General features: G+C 36.1%; 1 protein-coding gene across 1 annotated transcript in view; it reads right to left on the bottom strand.

Moving 5' to 3' along the window:
- LOC149806925 (phosphatidylinositol 3-kinase regulatory subunit alpha-like) overlaps positions 1–17,926 on the bottom strand; it is a 393,140-nt gene that overhangs the window by 295,343 nt on the left and 79,871 nt on the right. Inside the window, exon 3 of the mRNA XM_089959790.1 lies at positions 17,230–17,283. Within this exon, the coding sequence (XP_089815916.1) occupies positions 17,230–17,283 (54 nt within the window). The remainder of the gene's footprint in view (positions 1–17,229; positions 17,284–17,926) is intronic.

Raw genomic sequence — 17,926 nt, 5'->3', positions numbered from 1 at the left:
AGTCTGGATAGGGGGTCTAGACCCTTAGTGCCTATCTCTGTACAGTGACAAAATAACCAGTTTGGTAAGATTGAAAAATAAAAGGAATCTGCTTTTCTGATATACAAAAAAAGAAATGTGAATTGTGAAGATTTGTTACTGTAATAAAATAATAAACAGAATCACCATATGTGTGCAGACCAAATTTGGCAATTCTAATTATATTTTACAAAACACACTGCTGAGTTAGAAAAGAATTCTCAATATTAATACTTATGTTAACATGCCTGTGGGTAAGAACCAAAATGCTTGGTTATACAAGTTGTAACCAAAAAAAAGCAAACAGCAAGAAAAAGAAAGAGAAAGATCAAAAGTGTTGCATGTAAAGAAAATGCTCAAATCAGGGCATTAACACAGGAAGCAAAGTCAGTTTTTAACTGATATAAATTAAAGCAGCAGTAATGCCTGTGACCAGGAAAAGATTGGAGAATAAATATATTAATAGTACACATGGGCAAGGTAGCTCTGGATTAGACAAGGGGTATACTGTATTCTAGAACCTTCTGGCTTATCCTATCCCAGGATGAATTCTGAATATCACAGGGTCAGGTTTTTTTCCATTGGAAAGCAACAGGATACACATTGTTGATATTAAACATTGAATTGAAACTCTCCATGCAACAGGTTAATATTAGTGATATTAACACATTAACCCCTGGTGGTTTTTGTCGTTTTTGCCTGAAATTCTAGTAGGAAACACATTCTGAAAGCTATTTCTGAATACATCTGAAAACACCAACTTCCAGGTGATCTTCCAATAATATACTGACTAGTTGTGTTAGAAACATCGTTTTTCATTGGCTATTTGGCTCATGCATCAAGGGTAAAAGTTGGAGTTCTTTTTTCTTTTTTTTTTGCTAAACGGAGCCATTATTTTCGTATCGAGACCACTCTTTATTCCAAATGCCCATCTTATATTCCAAATGCCTATCTTATCTTACTTTTTGCAAAGGTTCATCTGTCTATTTGCAGTTCATACCGGTTTGCCTTAGATCTGAGACCAAAAAGTCTAAATATCAGGACACAAAATCAGATTCCGACCACAGGCGAATTTTGGGTAGAAAAAATTTCCCAAAAATGAGGTTTTTCCCTCTGTATTTTGTAGTGCAACTAGAATTTCCAGATTATTTGGTATCATTGTAGAGCTACATTTGTCTACCTTTGTATAATACCACCCACTTTAGTGTATCATGCATGACCTTGATGCTACAGAGCTCGGCAGTAGGCTACTACCTCTTGCCATGTTAACTCGTCACCAGGGGTTAATGTGTTAAATATAGAACTCAAAATTCCTTATCTGGAAATCATAAAGACATTGAATCCATTCTCTAAAGAAGGTCAGCTACGATGAGTTACAGAAATTCACACAAGATTTATGTGCTAATATTTAACATTTTTGGAGTTCATTACTGTAAAATGCTTGATATTAATAATTCATTACTGAATTATGCAAAATCAGCAAATTCATCAGGGTAGTGACATACATTTTTCCCAGTTTCTCATTACAGTCAACATATTGTATGATAATTATGCTGCTAAAACATTAAAACACAAGGTCTACAAAATTGTATGCTTACAAAAAAAACCCACTACATCTTCAATGTATTCAATTTCTATATTTCACAAAATTTCTGACAAATTATTTACCCTTTTGGTGTGGTGAGAGGAAACTAAAGATTTAAAATATGTTATTTCCACTTCAGTTAGTTTAAATGCAATACTGCATCTCAGCTATTTATAAAAATACAATTAAATAAATCATACAACAGGATGATAAATTCACATGACAACTGTCACCTTTAACAAGTTGTAAATCAACCTAAACTTTCCCTCCCCTACCATCCCATGACAAAAGATTCATGCTTTTATCTGGAGTAGGTCAGTGGGTGTAGGTCAGGATAAGTAAATGGAGAATGTACCCATATTAATCAATGTCCCATTTTAAAGCAGAGATAAATATCCTACTCAGGATGAGAGATAAAGCAGGATATATATATATATATATATATATATATATATATATATATATATATATATATATATATTCACATTCACTTCATAGACCTATATATCCCATAATACAATGCCAGATCAGGGTCTGTGATGTAACAGAACAACCAATGTAAACCCTGTTTTGACATCTGCTTCTTTTTACATGGACTTGGAAATGAATACCACGTGTATATATTTGCCTACAGCTGATTAACTGTATCTGCATTATGTGTCATGGTATATGACTGCAAATCTCTGTGCAGTCAATGTCAAGGAAACCAAATGAAGAATGTCTGTCCTTGATAAAATTTGGGTCACATGTAAAAAACCTGACTGAGTGCATGTCATTGCTGGCTATAAATAACCTTTACAGAGAAACAAAATTGCTTGTTGCTTCCATCAAATTGGCCACATCAAAATTGGAAAAAGAATTAAAACACCAGGACAAACTGACAATTTATCTGCACAACATGGATGCTTATCTAGTTCCAATGAATGACAAAGTTCTAAGTCAAACAGGGTATATAACCCTGTTCACTTTTGTTGCAAACCAGTCAAATACAAAAACCTGACCTAAATGTTGGCCAATACACAAAAACCTAACTCTATTTAATGCCAACCCTCATAATGAGACATGATAGGAAAAGATGTTGTGTTGGAATGCACGTACATGTATAACATCAGTATGCTCACTGGTGATAAAAAAAGAAAGAAATGCAAACATCTCTAAAAAATAATTAAGGCATGATCAAGCTTTGTCTTGAAACAGTGGCAACTTCTTTTTGTTTGGCCCATCAACCTACATTTTTTAATTTGACTTACTTCTACAATTATATCACAAGATAAACTGTAAAATTATAAAATCCCCACCATTAAGTCAGCTCAAACATGCCCCACAATAAAACTTGTTAACTTCTGTCAATATGTAAATATCTGCCAATTTGTCGTGAGTAAATAACTTAGGTTAACAATTACATGTACCTTGAAGTTTCTCCTTTTTAAATTGCAAAATTAAATTGAGAAGGGAAAGATCAAAAGCCTTGTATTAAAAGTTATTATTTAAATCGAGAAAAAAAAAATTGGAAGTCTTTACATAGTAAATTTTTCCACCAACATGGGCCCATCTTGCGTTCAGAAACCACAGTAAGAAGCCAAAGTGGTTAGTTTGCCAGACACATGACTGAAAGGCTACGACTTTGAGTCCAACTAATGGATCAGCCCAGGTCGGCAATTGAGGTGTGCCCTTCCCAAAGATGCACTGAGGCATCCGAGCCAGGCTAGTCTGGGCAGGTAATGAACCTGTAGCCCTTGGCTTAGAAATCTGTTGTTCTACCAACTCAGTCCAAAGTCACCATGTTCTACAGTTTTTATGATTGCCAACCTTGAAAATGTATAAGGTATATTTCTACGCATTAGATCTCAATGTGCACAATATGGTTCCTATTTGCATTTTTTCACTTTATGGGGGTGTATATATGAACCAGTACTCAAAATAGATCTTTCTCAAACACAAACAAATAGCCAAAAATTAACAAGTCACTTTGGCAAGTAGCTCTAAAAATAGGTCAGTGTGACTTACACAGGCAGTGATACCTATGGCATGCAGCTATCCTGTTTTTGGAGCTCTGTGAACTAATTTTACTACACATGTGAGTAACAAAGGAAGCTAAACTGACAGAACTTACAGATCTTCTAACAAAAGTCCTAACGAATAAACTTTAGTGGTATTCAAAAAATAAATATTCCAATGCTGGAAGTGTTGATGTATCTGTGGTGGGCCATGTTGTGGTGATGTGCCAACAGTCTATTGTTGGATCTCAATAATTCAATCCATGAATATATCTTTATTTGAAATTTCACTATAAATCCAAGACTCAGTTTCCAAGAATATATTTGAGCACTTTGTATTTCCAGAGAAGAATACCCTGAAGTAAGTAATTTGTATAAATTCCAGATGAAATGAAATACTGGACATAACAATAATATGACTATTTCTGCTCAGATCTTACAGCATGAATGAATAATTTCTAGAGAAACACAATCATCTAGTCCTCTACTTGACCTCAGGTCAGGTAGAAAACAAACTTGATTTTGAACAACGTCAAGTCCAAAATACAATTATTTATAGCATATATATAATGAATTTAAAAAAACTAACAAACAATGCAAATTAAAAAAAATAAATAACATTACTGTAAATCAAACTATTTTAACAAGCAGAAAATTTGAGCAAATTTAGTGAGCTATTTTCACTAAAACTATAAGCTCATTAAATAATAAGCTCATTAAATTCTGCAGTGAAAATATAATGTAAACACAAATGACCATCATATGGTCAGTTCTGGGAGTGCTTACATATGTCACCATTCGATAAACACCATGTTATACTAAAGATGGAATGCTAACAAGTCAGCAGTTGATAATTGAATCCTGCAAGTAAGAAATGCTCTGAATGACATCTTGTGGATGATTTTAACTGAATTCAGTGATGACACTTCATTTCAAGCGATTTCAGCATTTTCCCCTAGGGGTGCAGATTGAGTTTAATAAAAAGAAAATCTTGGTGACAGAACTGGGGTTTGTATTAAAATTGTAGGGATCTCTGATGCACAAATGAGGGTAAATGGAAACATGGCTACATAGCTTAACATGCCACTGATCGCTTTTCTTTAGATCATAAAAATTAAGGTGCCTTTAAAGATTTGCTAAATTTGTATGTCACCAATATCCTGAATTGCTGTGTCACCAATACATGTATTCTGAATCGCTAAAAGTTAATGTCACTAAAATACTGTGATCTAAGGAAACCACCTACAATTCCAAATCCTTGAGGGAAAGAGTCATATACAGATGTTAATCGATAAAATGGCCCTGCAAGTCTGAATATGCACCTGTTGTTGTTTTTATTTGTGACATATGGCCGCAGTTGTCAGGTATAACACAATTAGTACCTGAACGTTACCCATATCTGTCAATGCACAGTGAGATTTTGCAATCTTTTAAAGAGCACACTTCACAAAGCTGAACATTTCTGGCCCTTTTGCAACCATAATGGTGTTGTGTTTACAGAAGGTAACAAAAACCAATTCAGTAACAGAATCTTACCTTTATTTTGTAATTTCTTTCATAATACATGTACAAGTTCAAAAATCTGCACCTGACATGAGCGTTGTCTGATTTAAAGACACAAACTGTAAATCGTAATGAACAAATTACAAAACAACCAAACGCTGATTGTATTTGGTCTGTCAAATGATGTACATGCAGCAGAAGGCAACAATATAATGAAAACTTTAAGGATGTTTTATGTAAATTATCATATATACCACTAAAAAAAGATGTCCCCTACAGGCTGATACCTGTCATTAAAATGAGGTAAAAGACATGCAGCAAATAAAACAATTATATCCTCAAGCTTGCAAGGGGCTCCATAGGGGCTCCATGACTGATACAGCATCATCATGAAACAATCTCATCCCCAAGCCTAAAGGGGCTCTACAACTAATATGGCATCACCTAGAACACTCCATGAAGGAGTGAGGGCTGGGCATCATTATGTCCTTTGAGGAAATGACATATGAGCACTCTGTGTTCCAGAGTTCCAGAATGAAGACAATAGCTCTTGCCTTTCCTGGGTGATGCTATGTTTCCAGCCTTCCTAGTGGATGCCATCGGATGAGAAGGTGATGGTAGAGCATGCTGTGTGTCATATAAAACCCTGTCTGTTTGCACAAGTTAAACAATGGTTCACTTGCAATGAATTCTTCTCACCCTCCTATGTTTTTTAAAGTAAGGATGGCGCAGCCAAATTGGGCATCCCAGCACCATGTCTTTCGTTTAGGTCCAACTAGACCATGTGATGAATGTGTGTACGTAAGTTTCACAGCAATCCTCTAATTAGTTTAGTAGGAACAGCAATGACAAACTTGTGCTACTGAACAGATGGATGATGGAGAGACCATGGACAAAGGACACCAAAAGCAACCAATAAGCTCTTCTGGTCTATGGCCACTTTAAGGAAAGATGGATGTCTTGACACCATCGCATTACATCCGGGTATACCGAAGAGTTACAAGTAAAAAATCAACACAGCAGAGAGTAAACAAGACCACAATATTGCAAAAGTACTAAAGGACGAGTTTATAAAGTAATCAGCACAACTTGATTACAATTTGATTTTGCTATCATAATCACCATCAAAAACATATCATCATCATAATGTTGCTGAAGGAAAGTATCAGTACTGAACGAGACCAACCATTTACTTTTCCAAGGGCTGTATGTTTATGAAAGGAAAAATGTAACCCTTAAAAAGCTCGATAAAAACATACTCTTGGTTTAATTTGTAAAAACTCTATATCCATCCTATTTTGATGGATTTTTTATATATCTTGAGATAAAGGATTTTTGATGGATTTTTTTATATATCTTGAGATAAAGGAAGACAACAATATCTTTGTCTGAACATTAAATAATCTGTCCTTAAGTATCAGAACTTGGAATTCTTTTTAACTTACCAGATTGACTGGTGATTTAGGTTTGTATCAAGATTTGTTAGTTTTCTTTCTAAACTATCTGCTAATGTGAAATCTGTTTGCTGGCTTCACAGGTTAAGGGTTGAGGCAGAAGTTCGAGGAGATTCATTTTCATTTCCAAATGGAAGCTGGCATCAGACAATAAATCTCGGAGTTCAACTGATATGTGGCCATAACATTTCATTGCCAATTACCAAATAATCATCAGCAAATTTCTTTAATACATATTCTTATAATGTCTGCTGCAGATAACATCATGCCAATTGTCCACTGACATGCTGACAGGATCTTCCTTTCATTCATGTTTTTAAAAAAAAAAACCTCTACATCAATCAAAGATATACCTAATGCTAAAAACAGAACACCTTCCAATCTGTATTTTTATTATGAACATGCTCCTGATGCATAAGACAGATGCACCATTGTGTATACTAATGAATAAATGCAGCTCTCTACCCAGACTACACCTCTGGCAGACACACAGACGTCATCACAATCCAGACGTCATCGCAATCTTTTCCAAAAAAAGGACATAGCCATGAGAGTTAATAACTGCTGTGAATCTATATAAATGATATGCACTTGCTATAAATGTAATCCAAGAAATATGCAATCAGTCTTCTTCGATTAACAACCAGAAAAACAAAAACCTAAAAAATTAGATGCTTTAACACACATATTTGAGGGACAGGGACAATATGTATAGTGTTATTCCACTTACAATGATGATAGATGAAGCTCTTCTACTGCTGTGTTGTCTATGATCAGAATACTGAAAACAACACAGATACTCTTATATCAAGCAGAGCTGTTTTCTTTGTCATCCTCTACAGACAGTGTACAATAAGTATCAGCTATTCTCACTGTCAGCCTCTACAGTTTATAAGGACAGTTATTCTGTCAGTGTGAAGTGGCAAATTTTATGTCGATCTAACAAGAATACATTAGTTGAGACCAGACAACCATTAATTAGATTTATGAAGACAAGCGTGTATCATATCGCCATACTACTGTGTACAGTAATGTTCTTTGGAGGGAGAATTCTGTTCCTAATTAAACATTTGTTTATACAGCAGCCAGGCAGACAATTTAGGACAAGGAAAACTTCATTTTCATGGTAAAGTTGTCACAAATGAGAGAACGCAGAAACTCTGTTACTCAAACTGTTGACCCTGACTTTGGCGCCTCTGGAAAAAGGCGGCAGAGATATCTGATTCTGATTGGTACGTTAAATGAGAGGGCGTGTTCCAACACAAAATATCATAGGTTTTAATATCGCCCGCATCGAATTTTAATCAGTCTAAGCTTTTCCTACAAGAGAGGACCCAAAGGTTACGACTCCGGGAATTTGCAAGAAATTTCCATAAAACTGTTGTCCAAAAAGGGGACGATTGTCGAAAGGAACCGACGAACTAATTTACCGACTGGAGGGAGGAACGCTGAAAGCAAAGGTAGTGTGACAATTCCATGTAATTTGTTGATGCCATATATAATGCTTTGCTGAAGTTATTTACTTGTATCTGCATGAATCTTTTTTCTACATTCGTGTAATAATTTGCTTTATGAAGTATAACTGTGTTGAGTTTATGCATAGGAAGTTGTACATTAATCTTCTTTAGATAAGTTTGACGAACTGTTTGAATTTTGTCGTCTTGTTTGCATAAGAATTATGTTCTAAGAATTTAATACATTACATTAGTTAATTTGATTACGAGAATCCGTGTGAATTCGCTGAATTTAGAAGATTTCACGTATGATTAAGAATAAGTGTGTATTGACGGAAATGATCTAGTAATTGATTGACGTGATGTATCCTATTTATTCGCTGTGTAAATTGAGGCTCAGAACCCCAGGCCTTGCATATGTGTTAATGTGTAAGGTCAAGGCGTAATGAAATTAGCCATTTGACTAACTAGGGTCATTATAGGACATGTGGAGTCGATTGATAGCCTTAGCGTCTGTTTAGCACTGATAGTGAAATCTGATAACGAGGGAGAATAATGAAGAATTAACCGTTTCATAAATAATGGGAAATTTAGGTTGTCTCTATTTATATTTATTTAAAAGGGAGAAAATAGCTCCAGAGACGTATGGGATGAATGAGGGATGTTATTCTGAGACCTATACAGAGAAGCAAAGAGAAGAGTGCAGTGAGACATATAATCCTGTGACGCAACCCTGCGATGTATTAATTTCTGAAGAAGTATTTTCAGAATATCCTGAGACGGGTGGTAGAAAGTATCATCCTGAGATCCAAGGGTCTGAACAGCGACAGAGTAAGCAAAAACAGACTGAGGACGAGCAGGTTATGAAATCGTACAAGACGTTGACTTCGATTGTTCACTCGATCCTATGATGAACTAAATCTATCAGTAACAGATCGGCTGTCTTATTTAGATCTATTTGCATTTTCTTTGTATTTCGGTGAAAGTTAAATTTCTAAAAGCAGAGTACATTCCTGATGTAATGAATTTTCACAGTGTTTGTATGTAATTGATTAAATCGTTTGTTTACATGTACGGGGGCTCGTGTTGGTTTGTTCTATATATCTGCTCAGATCTCTATCTATTCCACCTACTATAAGTTTCACCACTTATATTTATATTTACTCAAACCGGGCAATAACATCGAGGACGGTCAACCCCTAGATAACGAAAACCAAATACGGAGGGACAATCACTCCCCCCGTTTAACAGTCAGCCTCTACAGTGTACAATTAGTATCAGCTATTCTCACTGTCAGCCTCTACAATTTACAAGGACAGTTATCCTCTTTCAGCCTCTACAATGTGCAATTAGTATCAGCTATTCTCAAGGTCAGCCTCTACAGTTTATAAGGACAGTTATTCTCTGTCAGCCTCTACAATGTGCAATTAATATCAGCTATTCTCAAGGTCAGCCTCTACAGTTTATAAGGACAGTTATTCTCTGTCAGCCTCTACAGTGTGCAATTAGTATCAGCTATTCTCACTGTCAGCCTCTAAAGTGTTCAAGGACAGTTATTCTCTGTAAGCCTGTACAGTGTAAAACGAGGCAGTTATTCTCTGTCAGCCTCTACAGTGTAGTGTACAGTAAGTATCAGCTATTCTCACTGTCAGCCTCTACAGTGTGCAAGAGCAGTTATTCTCTGTCAGCCTCTACAGTGTACAATTAGTATCAGCTATTCTCAATGTCAGCTCCTACAGCGTACAATAAGTATCAGCTTAATTCTCTGTCAGCCTCTACTGTGTACAAGGGCAGTTATTCTGTCAGCCTCTTCAGTGTACAAGTATCAGTTATTCTCACTGTCAATCTCTACAGTGTACATCAAGTACAGTCATTCTCAGTCAGTCTCTACAGTGTACAACAAGGATAGTTATTCTGTCAGCCTCTACAGTATGTAACAAGGATACATATTCTCTGTCAGCCTCTACAGTGTACAACAAGGACAGTTATTCTGTCAGCCTCTACAGTGTACAACAAGTATCATTCTCTCTGTCAACCTCGATAGCGCTTGCACACCCTCTTGTTTGTTTGTACCCTCTACCAATTTAAAAAACAAAAAGCATCAGGGATATTAAAAAAATGCAAAAATCTTAGTAATTTCATTCACTGATTTAGTCACTTCATTCACTGATTTATAATTTGTAACCTGACTGTTGTCAAGGGGTCCCTAACACTGTCAAATTATTGACATATCAATGAAAATGGAAACTGCCAAGGTAAACAAGCAAACAGACTGCTCATTGTCCATTTCTGGTTTCTTGAGTAGTCCATTTCCATAAAAACTCTGTTCTCTGCATCCAATATCTGTACTGTCTAGTTTAATATTTCTAAAATAAACTGAACAAATAAACATGATGAACTCCTGTATACAAGTGTTCAAAGAGACATAAAACCAAAATTCAGAGAATTATTGAGATTTTCAAAGACAGTGAACTACAATACATCTGTTGCTTGAAAACAGACATACCCAAGCAAATATGTAACCATGTTTCTAAATAAACTCCTTTTTGATTTGAAATGCAATAAAGTTGACAATGTTTGGGACACCCTAGTGACAATCAGGATAGAACTTATAAATCAATCAATGAAATGATCAAGTTTTGTGCATTTTTTATATAATTGATGACTTCTGTTTTTAAAATCAGTAGAGGGGTACAACAAACAAATGGGATGGTGTGAGAACACTAGTGTACAATAAGTATGTTATTCTCTGTCAGCCTTTACAGTGCACAAAAATTAAGTTATTTTGTCAGCCTCTACAGTGTACTGTACAAGTATCAAGAAGGTTATTTTATTTGTCAGCCTCTACAGTGTTCAACAGCTATCAGTGATTCTCCGTGTCAGCCTCTACAGTGTAAAATAACTATCAGTGATTCTCTGCGTCAGTCTTTACAGCATACATTAACTATCAGTGAGTCTGTCAGCTGCTACAGTGTACAATACCAGTAGTGATCAGTGATTCTGTCAGACTCTACAGTGTACATTATCACTGATTCTCTGTCAACCTCTACAGTGTTCATTAACTATCATTGATTTTCTGTCAACCTCTATAGTGTACATTAACTAACAGTCTGATTCTCTGTTACCCAATACAGTACATTACCTATCATTCATTTTGTCAGCCTCTACAGTGTACAATAACAGTGATCTGTCAGCCTCTACAGTGTATAATAACAGTGATTTTCTGTCAGCCTCTACAGTGTACAATAACAGTGATTCTGTCAGCCTCTACAGTGTTCAATAACAGCGATTCTGTCAGCCTTTACAGTGTACAATAACTATCACTGATTCTGTCAGCCTCTACAGTGTACAATAACAGTGATTCTGTCAGCCTCTACAGTGTACAATAACTGTGATTCTCTCTCAGCCTCTACAGTGTACAATAACAGTGATTCTCTGTCAGCATCTACAGTGTACATCAACAATCGTTGATTCTATCAGCCTGAACAGTACATTAACTATCATTGATTCTGTTAGCCTCTACAGTGTACTATAACCGTGATTCTATCAGCCTCTACAGAGTACATCAATGATCATTGATTTTGTCAGCCTCTACAGTGTACATTAACTATCACTGATTCTCTCTGTCAGTCTCTACAGTGTACATTAACAAACACTGATTCTGTCAGCCTCTACTGAGTGTAAATTAACTATCACTGATTCTCTGTGTCAGCCTCTACAGAGTACAGTAACTATCACTGATTCTCTGTCAGCCTCTACAGTGTACAATAACCATCAGTGATTCTGTCATCCTCTACAGAGTACATTAACCTTCACTGATTCTCTCTGTCAGACTCAACAGTGTACAATAACTATCAATGATTCTCTGTATGCCTCTATAGTGTACAATAAGGCCAAAAATAAAATGCATGTTTCCTATTACACCAGTTTTAAAATTAGGGTAAGTAGGTAAGTATTTTTTAAAGCACTATATAATGTGCTAAGTACTTCAAGTACTGGGATAAATCACCAAACTCAGATACACAAAATCAATTTTGGTACTTCTTTTTTTTAGGGTCAGCAACAAAAAACAGGAAAGACTCATGAAATCACATGTTTCAAACTCATGTAGAACCAGAAAATGCAACAGGTTGTATGGTTTTCTCTAGACAGAAGCTGTCATCAGTGAAGTCTCTTTACTGATAAAAGTTTGATCATGAGCACTCAGAAATTTGAAGTTGTTGAACTTTTAATATCATGGTGTTTGTATAGGTATTATATGGGAAATTAATTAGTACCACCAATCCTAAAGAAATGAACATATACCATGGTTCCACCTATTCATGTACAATTGATTTTACTATAATTGCAAAATTATGATTCTATATGTGGATAACAAGCAAAATTAATAACTTGTGTATACTTCTGAGTGAATTTCAGTGGTATATTTAAGACATTCAGATATGGCAACTGTTGCCATATAAGGGGGGGGGGAGCCCTAATGACTTTGAGATCCCACCAGTTTCATTCAGTGGATGTTTTTTAACTTTATATTTTTAATTTTAATTAGCTTATGCCTACCTTAAATTAGTTTTAAATTATACATATTCTGTGAGAATTTCAGGTACTTTCTTTAATTTAAATCTCCTTTTCTGTAGGAATCCGTGCACATAAAGATGGCGACCTTGACATTTTGCTCATTTATCGCATAATACAACAAGGCTGATAATATATTGCAATCTTAAAATGTTTCGAGATAAAAAGAGAAAAGGATACAGGAAAACAGATATGAAATGTTTCCAAAAGATCCTCGGTATCACATACAAAGACCATGTCACCAATGAAGAAATATGGCAAAGGATAAGATAAGCCATTGGGCCTCATGATGACTTCCTGATCACAGTGAAAAAACATAAACTGCAGTGGTAAGGGCATGTCTCACGATTATCAGGAGTTGCCAAGACAGTCCTCCAAGGCACTGTACAAGGAAGAAGAGAGGCAGGCAAAGAAAGAGGTTGGGAAGATAACATTCGAGAGTGGACTGGCTTGACATTGAGTGACTCACTGAGAGAGATGGAAAATTGAGAGGAATGGAGGAAGCTGGTTGTTTGGTCTTGTGCAGTGCCCCAACGGTCGACCAGATTACGGGACCGATGATGATGATGATGATGATGATGATGAACTCTTGAATAGATGTTTATTTTGATTAGATTTATTTTAATATTTTTTCTGATTTTCTGATATGAAGAAGCTCAAATATTTAAATGTTACCTGAAATGTGCCATTGTTGTCCTGGATGTAAATGAATTGCAATATAATTTGTAATATTCACTAATGAAATCGTTGACACACAGAACTATGTGCACTGCCTCGTGCATTGAACTACTCAATGGTCTCAAGTAAATCAAGAATGCATATAGGACTCACAGTACTAATGATATCCAGGGATGGTTGATAAGTAAGATTTTTAGAAAAATAATCTTTTGAGAGCATATCTTAGTTTCAACTTAAGAAAAAAACAACAACAGACATTGTTTTACTAATTGAATTTCAGCCCCTTTACAGATTTGGATTTGAAAGACTCATTACTGATAACAGCACCTAACAGTACATGTACATCCTGAAAATGCAGGGACTCGTATAGTTTTCTCTAAATGGAAGCCATCATCAAGGATGTGTCTACACTGATAAATATAAGTTTGATTATGAGCACTCAGACATTTAAAGTTATTGAATTTTTCATGTCATGGTGTTTGCATAGGCTTACTATGAGAAATGAATTAGTACCATGAGTCTTTAATGGACAATCTTGATGCAAGGTTTAGAAGTTGTGAGAGAGACAATTCCTACTTAGTCCTTGCACAAGCTACTGGTAAGTATAGTTTGTTCTGGTGTCCCCTGACTGACCATAAAACTTAATCAATTGAAGTGTTAAGCCTTATAATGGACCATCCTACTGCAAGTTTTAAAAGTTCCAAGGAAGAAATCTCAATTTTAGTTCCTACACATGCTACATTTTGTATAGTCAATTTTGTGTCCCTTAACAGGCCATTAATTAAACATTTTACTTTCAAATACTGTACATGTCAGCCAACTAAAGCAAGCTATCCCTAGGTAACTCCTGAATAATTCTGTTCAGAATGTTTAAAGGTAAAGTTCTGGCCTAATACTGCAATGGTTCAAAACTAAGTAATTTTGAAATTTAGCATAGATGTTGATCATCTAACTCAACAACACATAGCCATGCTTAATCTGCTGCTACCCAGGGTTAACCTGTCATGGCATACATAAGACTGTAGAGCTGGGCATAAGCTGTCATAGAATACATAAGACTAGAGCTGGGCATAAGCTGTCATGGCATGCATAAGACTGTTGTGCTGGCCCTAATCTGTCATGGCATGCAACACACTGCAGTGCTGGTCCTAACCTGTCATGACATGGCATAAGGTTGCATTGCTGGTTCTAACCTGCTATGGCATGCATAAGACTACAGTGCTGGCCGTAGCCTGTCATGGCATGCATAAGACTGCAGTGCTGGTCCTAACCTGTCATGGCAAGCATGAGACTTGTGCTGGCCTTAACCTGTCATGGCATGCATAAGACTGCAGTGCTGGTCCTAACCTGTCACAGCAAGCATGAGACTTCTGTTATGACATGCATAAAGACTGCAATGCTGGCCCTAACCTGTCATGGCATGCATAAGAATGCAGTGCTGGCTCCTACCTGCCATGACATGCATGCGACTGTTGTGCTGTCTCTAACCTGTCATGGCATGCATAAGACTGCAGTGTTGGCCTTAACCTGTTATGGCATGCATTAGACTGTTATGGTGTCTCTAACCTGTCATGGCATGCATAAGACTGCAGTGTTGGCCTTAACCTGTCATGGCATGCATGAGACTGTTGTGGTGTCTCTAACCTGTCATGGCATACATAAGACTTGAGCTGGCCTTAACCTGCAATGGCATGCATGAGACTCTTGTGCTAGCCCTAACCTGTCATGCATGAGACTCTTATGCTAGCCATAACCTGTCATGCATGAGACTCTTGTGATAGCCATAACCTGTCATGCATGAGACTCTTGTGCTAGCCATAACCTTTCATGGCATGCATGAGACTCTTGTACCGGCCCAAACTATACTCATTTCATACCTACTATTATTACAAAAAGTGAATATTTTTATTGCCTGGTTCTCATGTAAGGAAAACTTGTTGTGGTTGATACATATAAAAATGATTACAACAAAGAACAATATTCATAGCTTGCAATTTAAGACATCTATGACCATGTTTGTGCTGTTTCTGAAACTTGATTAACTTGAATATTATTTTACATCTTGTAATTTTTATGCTATTTCACTTTATGGACGGTCAAGGGGTGTGTGTGTGTGTGTGTGATTTGGATTTTTAACATAGCTTAAAAAAAAAATTCAGTTATATTGCTACGATGTCTGCAGTGTGACAGTTTATAGTGATGTCTAGCACTGTGGCATCATGCCGCAGACATGTAGCATGATGTCCCACCCAATCACATTATCCTGACACCAGGCCAACCAGTCCTAACACTAACCACTTAATGCTGAGCACCAAGCAAGGCAGCTGTTAATACCATTTTTGTAAGTCTTTGATATGACATGGCCGGGGATTGAACCCATGACCGCCCGCATCCAAGGCGGACGCTCTAACCACTAGGCCACCAGAGCAGTCGCCAGTCAAAGTACATGAAGCATGGACATTTTATTTGTACCTGTACTCTTGAACTCCCTGACTGATATGAACACTCAATGAGAATCCTTAGAAAAACCTCTTGTAGACAGATATTAGTACCATAATAAACTTTGAAGTTGGAGCACCAATTACAACTTCTCTTCTTAATTGAACTGGTGCCAGCAAACTGCTGTACAAGTGCCAGTAGCAATTTTGCTCAAGGTCAAGGCTAAGAACGATTCCAACTTCAACAACCAATAAAGAAAGGTTAACTCTTGTTATGGCACTAATCTACCGAATTAAACTTGGGTCTTGAAGGTGATCAAGATATCAGAAGATAATTGAGTCTGGTGGTAACCTTCTTCCATAATTATTGTATTTACTTCCCTCTCTAAATCAGCTTCTGCTAACCATTAGAGTCTTTTGACTAATGGCAGAAAATACATCCAAAGACTATCACTGCTCAAAATTGTACTTAAAAAGTTTGTTTACATTAATTTTTCCTTTCATACCATCTTCCCAAATCATCAACCAAAGCAGTTCACTGTTGGCCAGGGATCTCAATGCAATGGGTAAATGAAAAGAAATTAAAATCATCTCCTATCAACTATTATATACAAATAACACTCCAGAGAATCACAGTACTGAAATAATGGTTTTGAAATTTCAACCGCCTGTTGCCCTGAGGGCAAGTGAATTTTCTGAGTGGCAAGCAAATATCCTGATGTAAATTACCTGCTAGGAATGATGAAATCTGATACCACCTATTAAGTAACTTTCTTCCTATCTCTGGATTGTACATACACTTGACAGACAAAATTCAGTTATTTAAAGGAAACATGCTTTTTGAACAAATATTATAATCCTGAAAGGAAACATTTTTCCATTTACACTGGATGCTTATGCAGGGAAAGGAGAAAACGTTTGATGGACAGATCAAAAATCTGAAATTTATTAGCCTCCAGGCAAGTAAACTTTCAATGAACTTTCAAAGGCCTTGAAAGATATATGAGAATGATAAACTTAACATGGATATTAAATGTTCCACTCTAATGTGACCTAATAATGATCTTCACCTTTGATCTTCAAACACCTAGATCAACACGAATGTGTTAATATCAATTGTGTTCCTATGTAATAAGCTGCATGATATTTATCCACCCATGCAAAAAAATGTTAAACATCACAAAACCATTGAGAAATACATGCAAACAGACTGGCAATGTGATCACTACATTGACACTTCTATGACCTTTGGCAAAGAGAAAAAAACATTTATTATTCAGGAAGTTCTGGGAAAACATCCAGTCAATAAAACAGGTTTACAAGATGGGCCTAACACCAAAGTAGATAATCCAAGCTATACTATTAGATACTGCAGTGTCCAAGCTATTTTCTTAAAATCTTAGGCAAGTTACATAATGTTAAACTGGATCTGACTGTACATTATAAAATGGCCAATCTACATCTGGATACAAATGATGCCATATACATACATAGTAGCAATACATATGGTAATATGGTTATACTCACCATCATCACTTAAAGATGTTTTACCCTGTGTCCGTCTGGAACTGACCTTTGGTGCTGGAACAAAAGAGAAAAATATAAAATGCTGCACATCCCATGATAAATAAATGGGTCACTACTACTGCTATCTAAGAGTAAGGTCCCTTTAAACATAAGGATGTTGGTACTGACTGTTGTTAGCAATCGGCACTTCCGGTACAGTACATGACATTCATGTTAAGTTGTCTACAAACAAGCGTGAAGAACTTGGCTATATGGGTAATTCTGTGGAGTACATTTTCACAAAATAATGGTAAAATTGAAAAGAATGGTGCATTTGTAAAACGTAGAAAAATAAACAATACTTCATTGCTAAAGAAGGAATAAACCACCAAATTAAATATAATACATTTCTCTAAGACATGGAATAAATGTTGTACAGCAATAAACAATTCATTATGGTTAATATTATGACATCTGACAGGATCATAATCTATTTACTGCATACCTGTCATATTCCCAGACTATGTTGGAGGGGGGGCTAAAAAAGTGGGCTTTTTTTGAGGTTGCAAGGTGGGACAGTGTATGACTTAAAAAAGTCCCATATTATCGTCATACACATGTACCCAACTCATAAATACAACCAAACTGACATTAACTAAAACAAAAATATACCAAGTTTCTGTTTTTCAAATACATTTGATAGAGGAATAATTTCTTA

Source organism: Sinohyriopsis cumingii, chromosome 1, assembly GCF_028554795.1.
Source record: "Sinohyriopsis cumingii isolate HCF-2022 chromosome 1, ASM2855479v2, whole genome shotgun sequence".
NCBI lineage: Eukaryota > Metazoa > Mollusca > Bivalvia > Unionida > Unionidae > Sinohyriopsis > Sinohyriopsis cumingii.
Note: the sequence above shows the minus strand (reverse complement) of the source record. Positions and strands in the feature narration are given on the sequence as shown.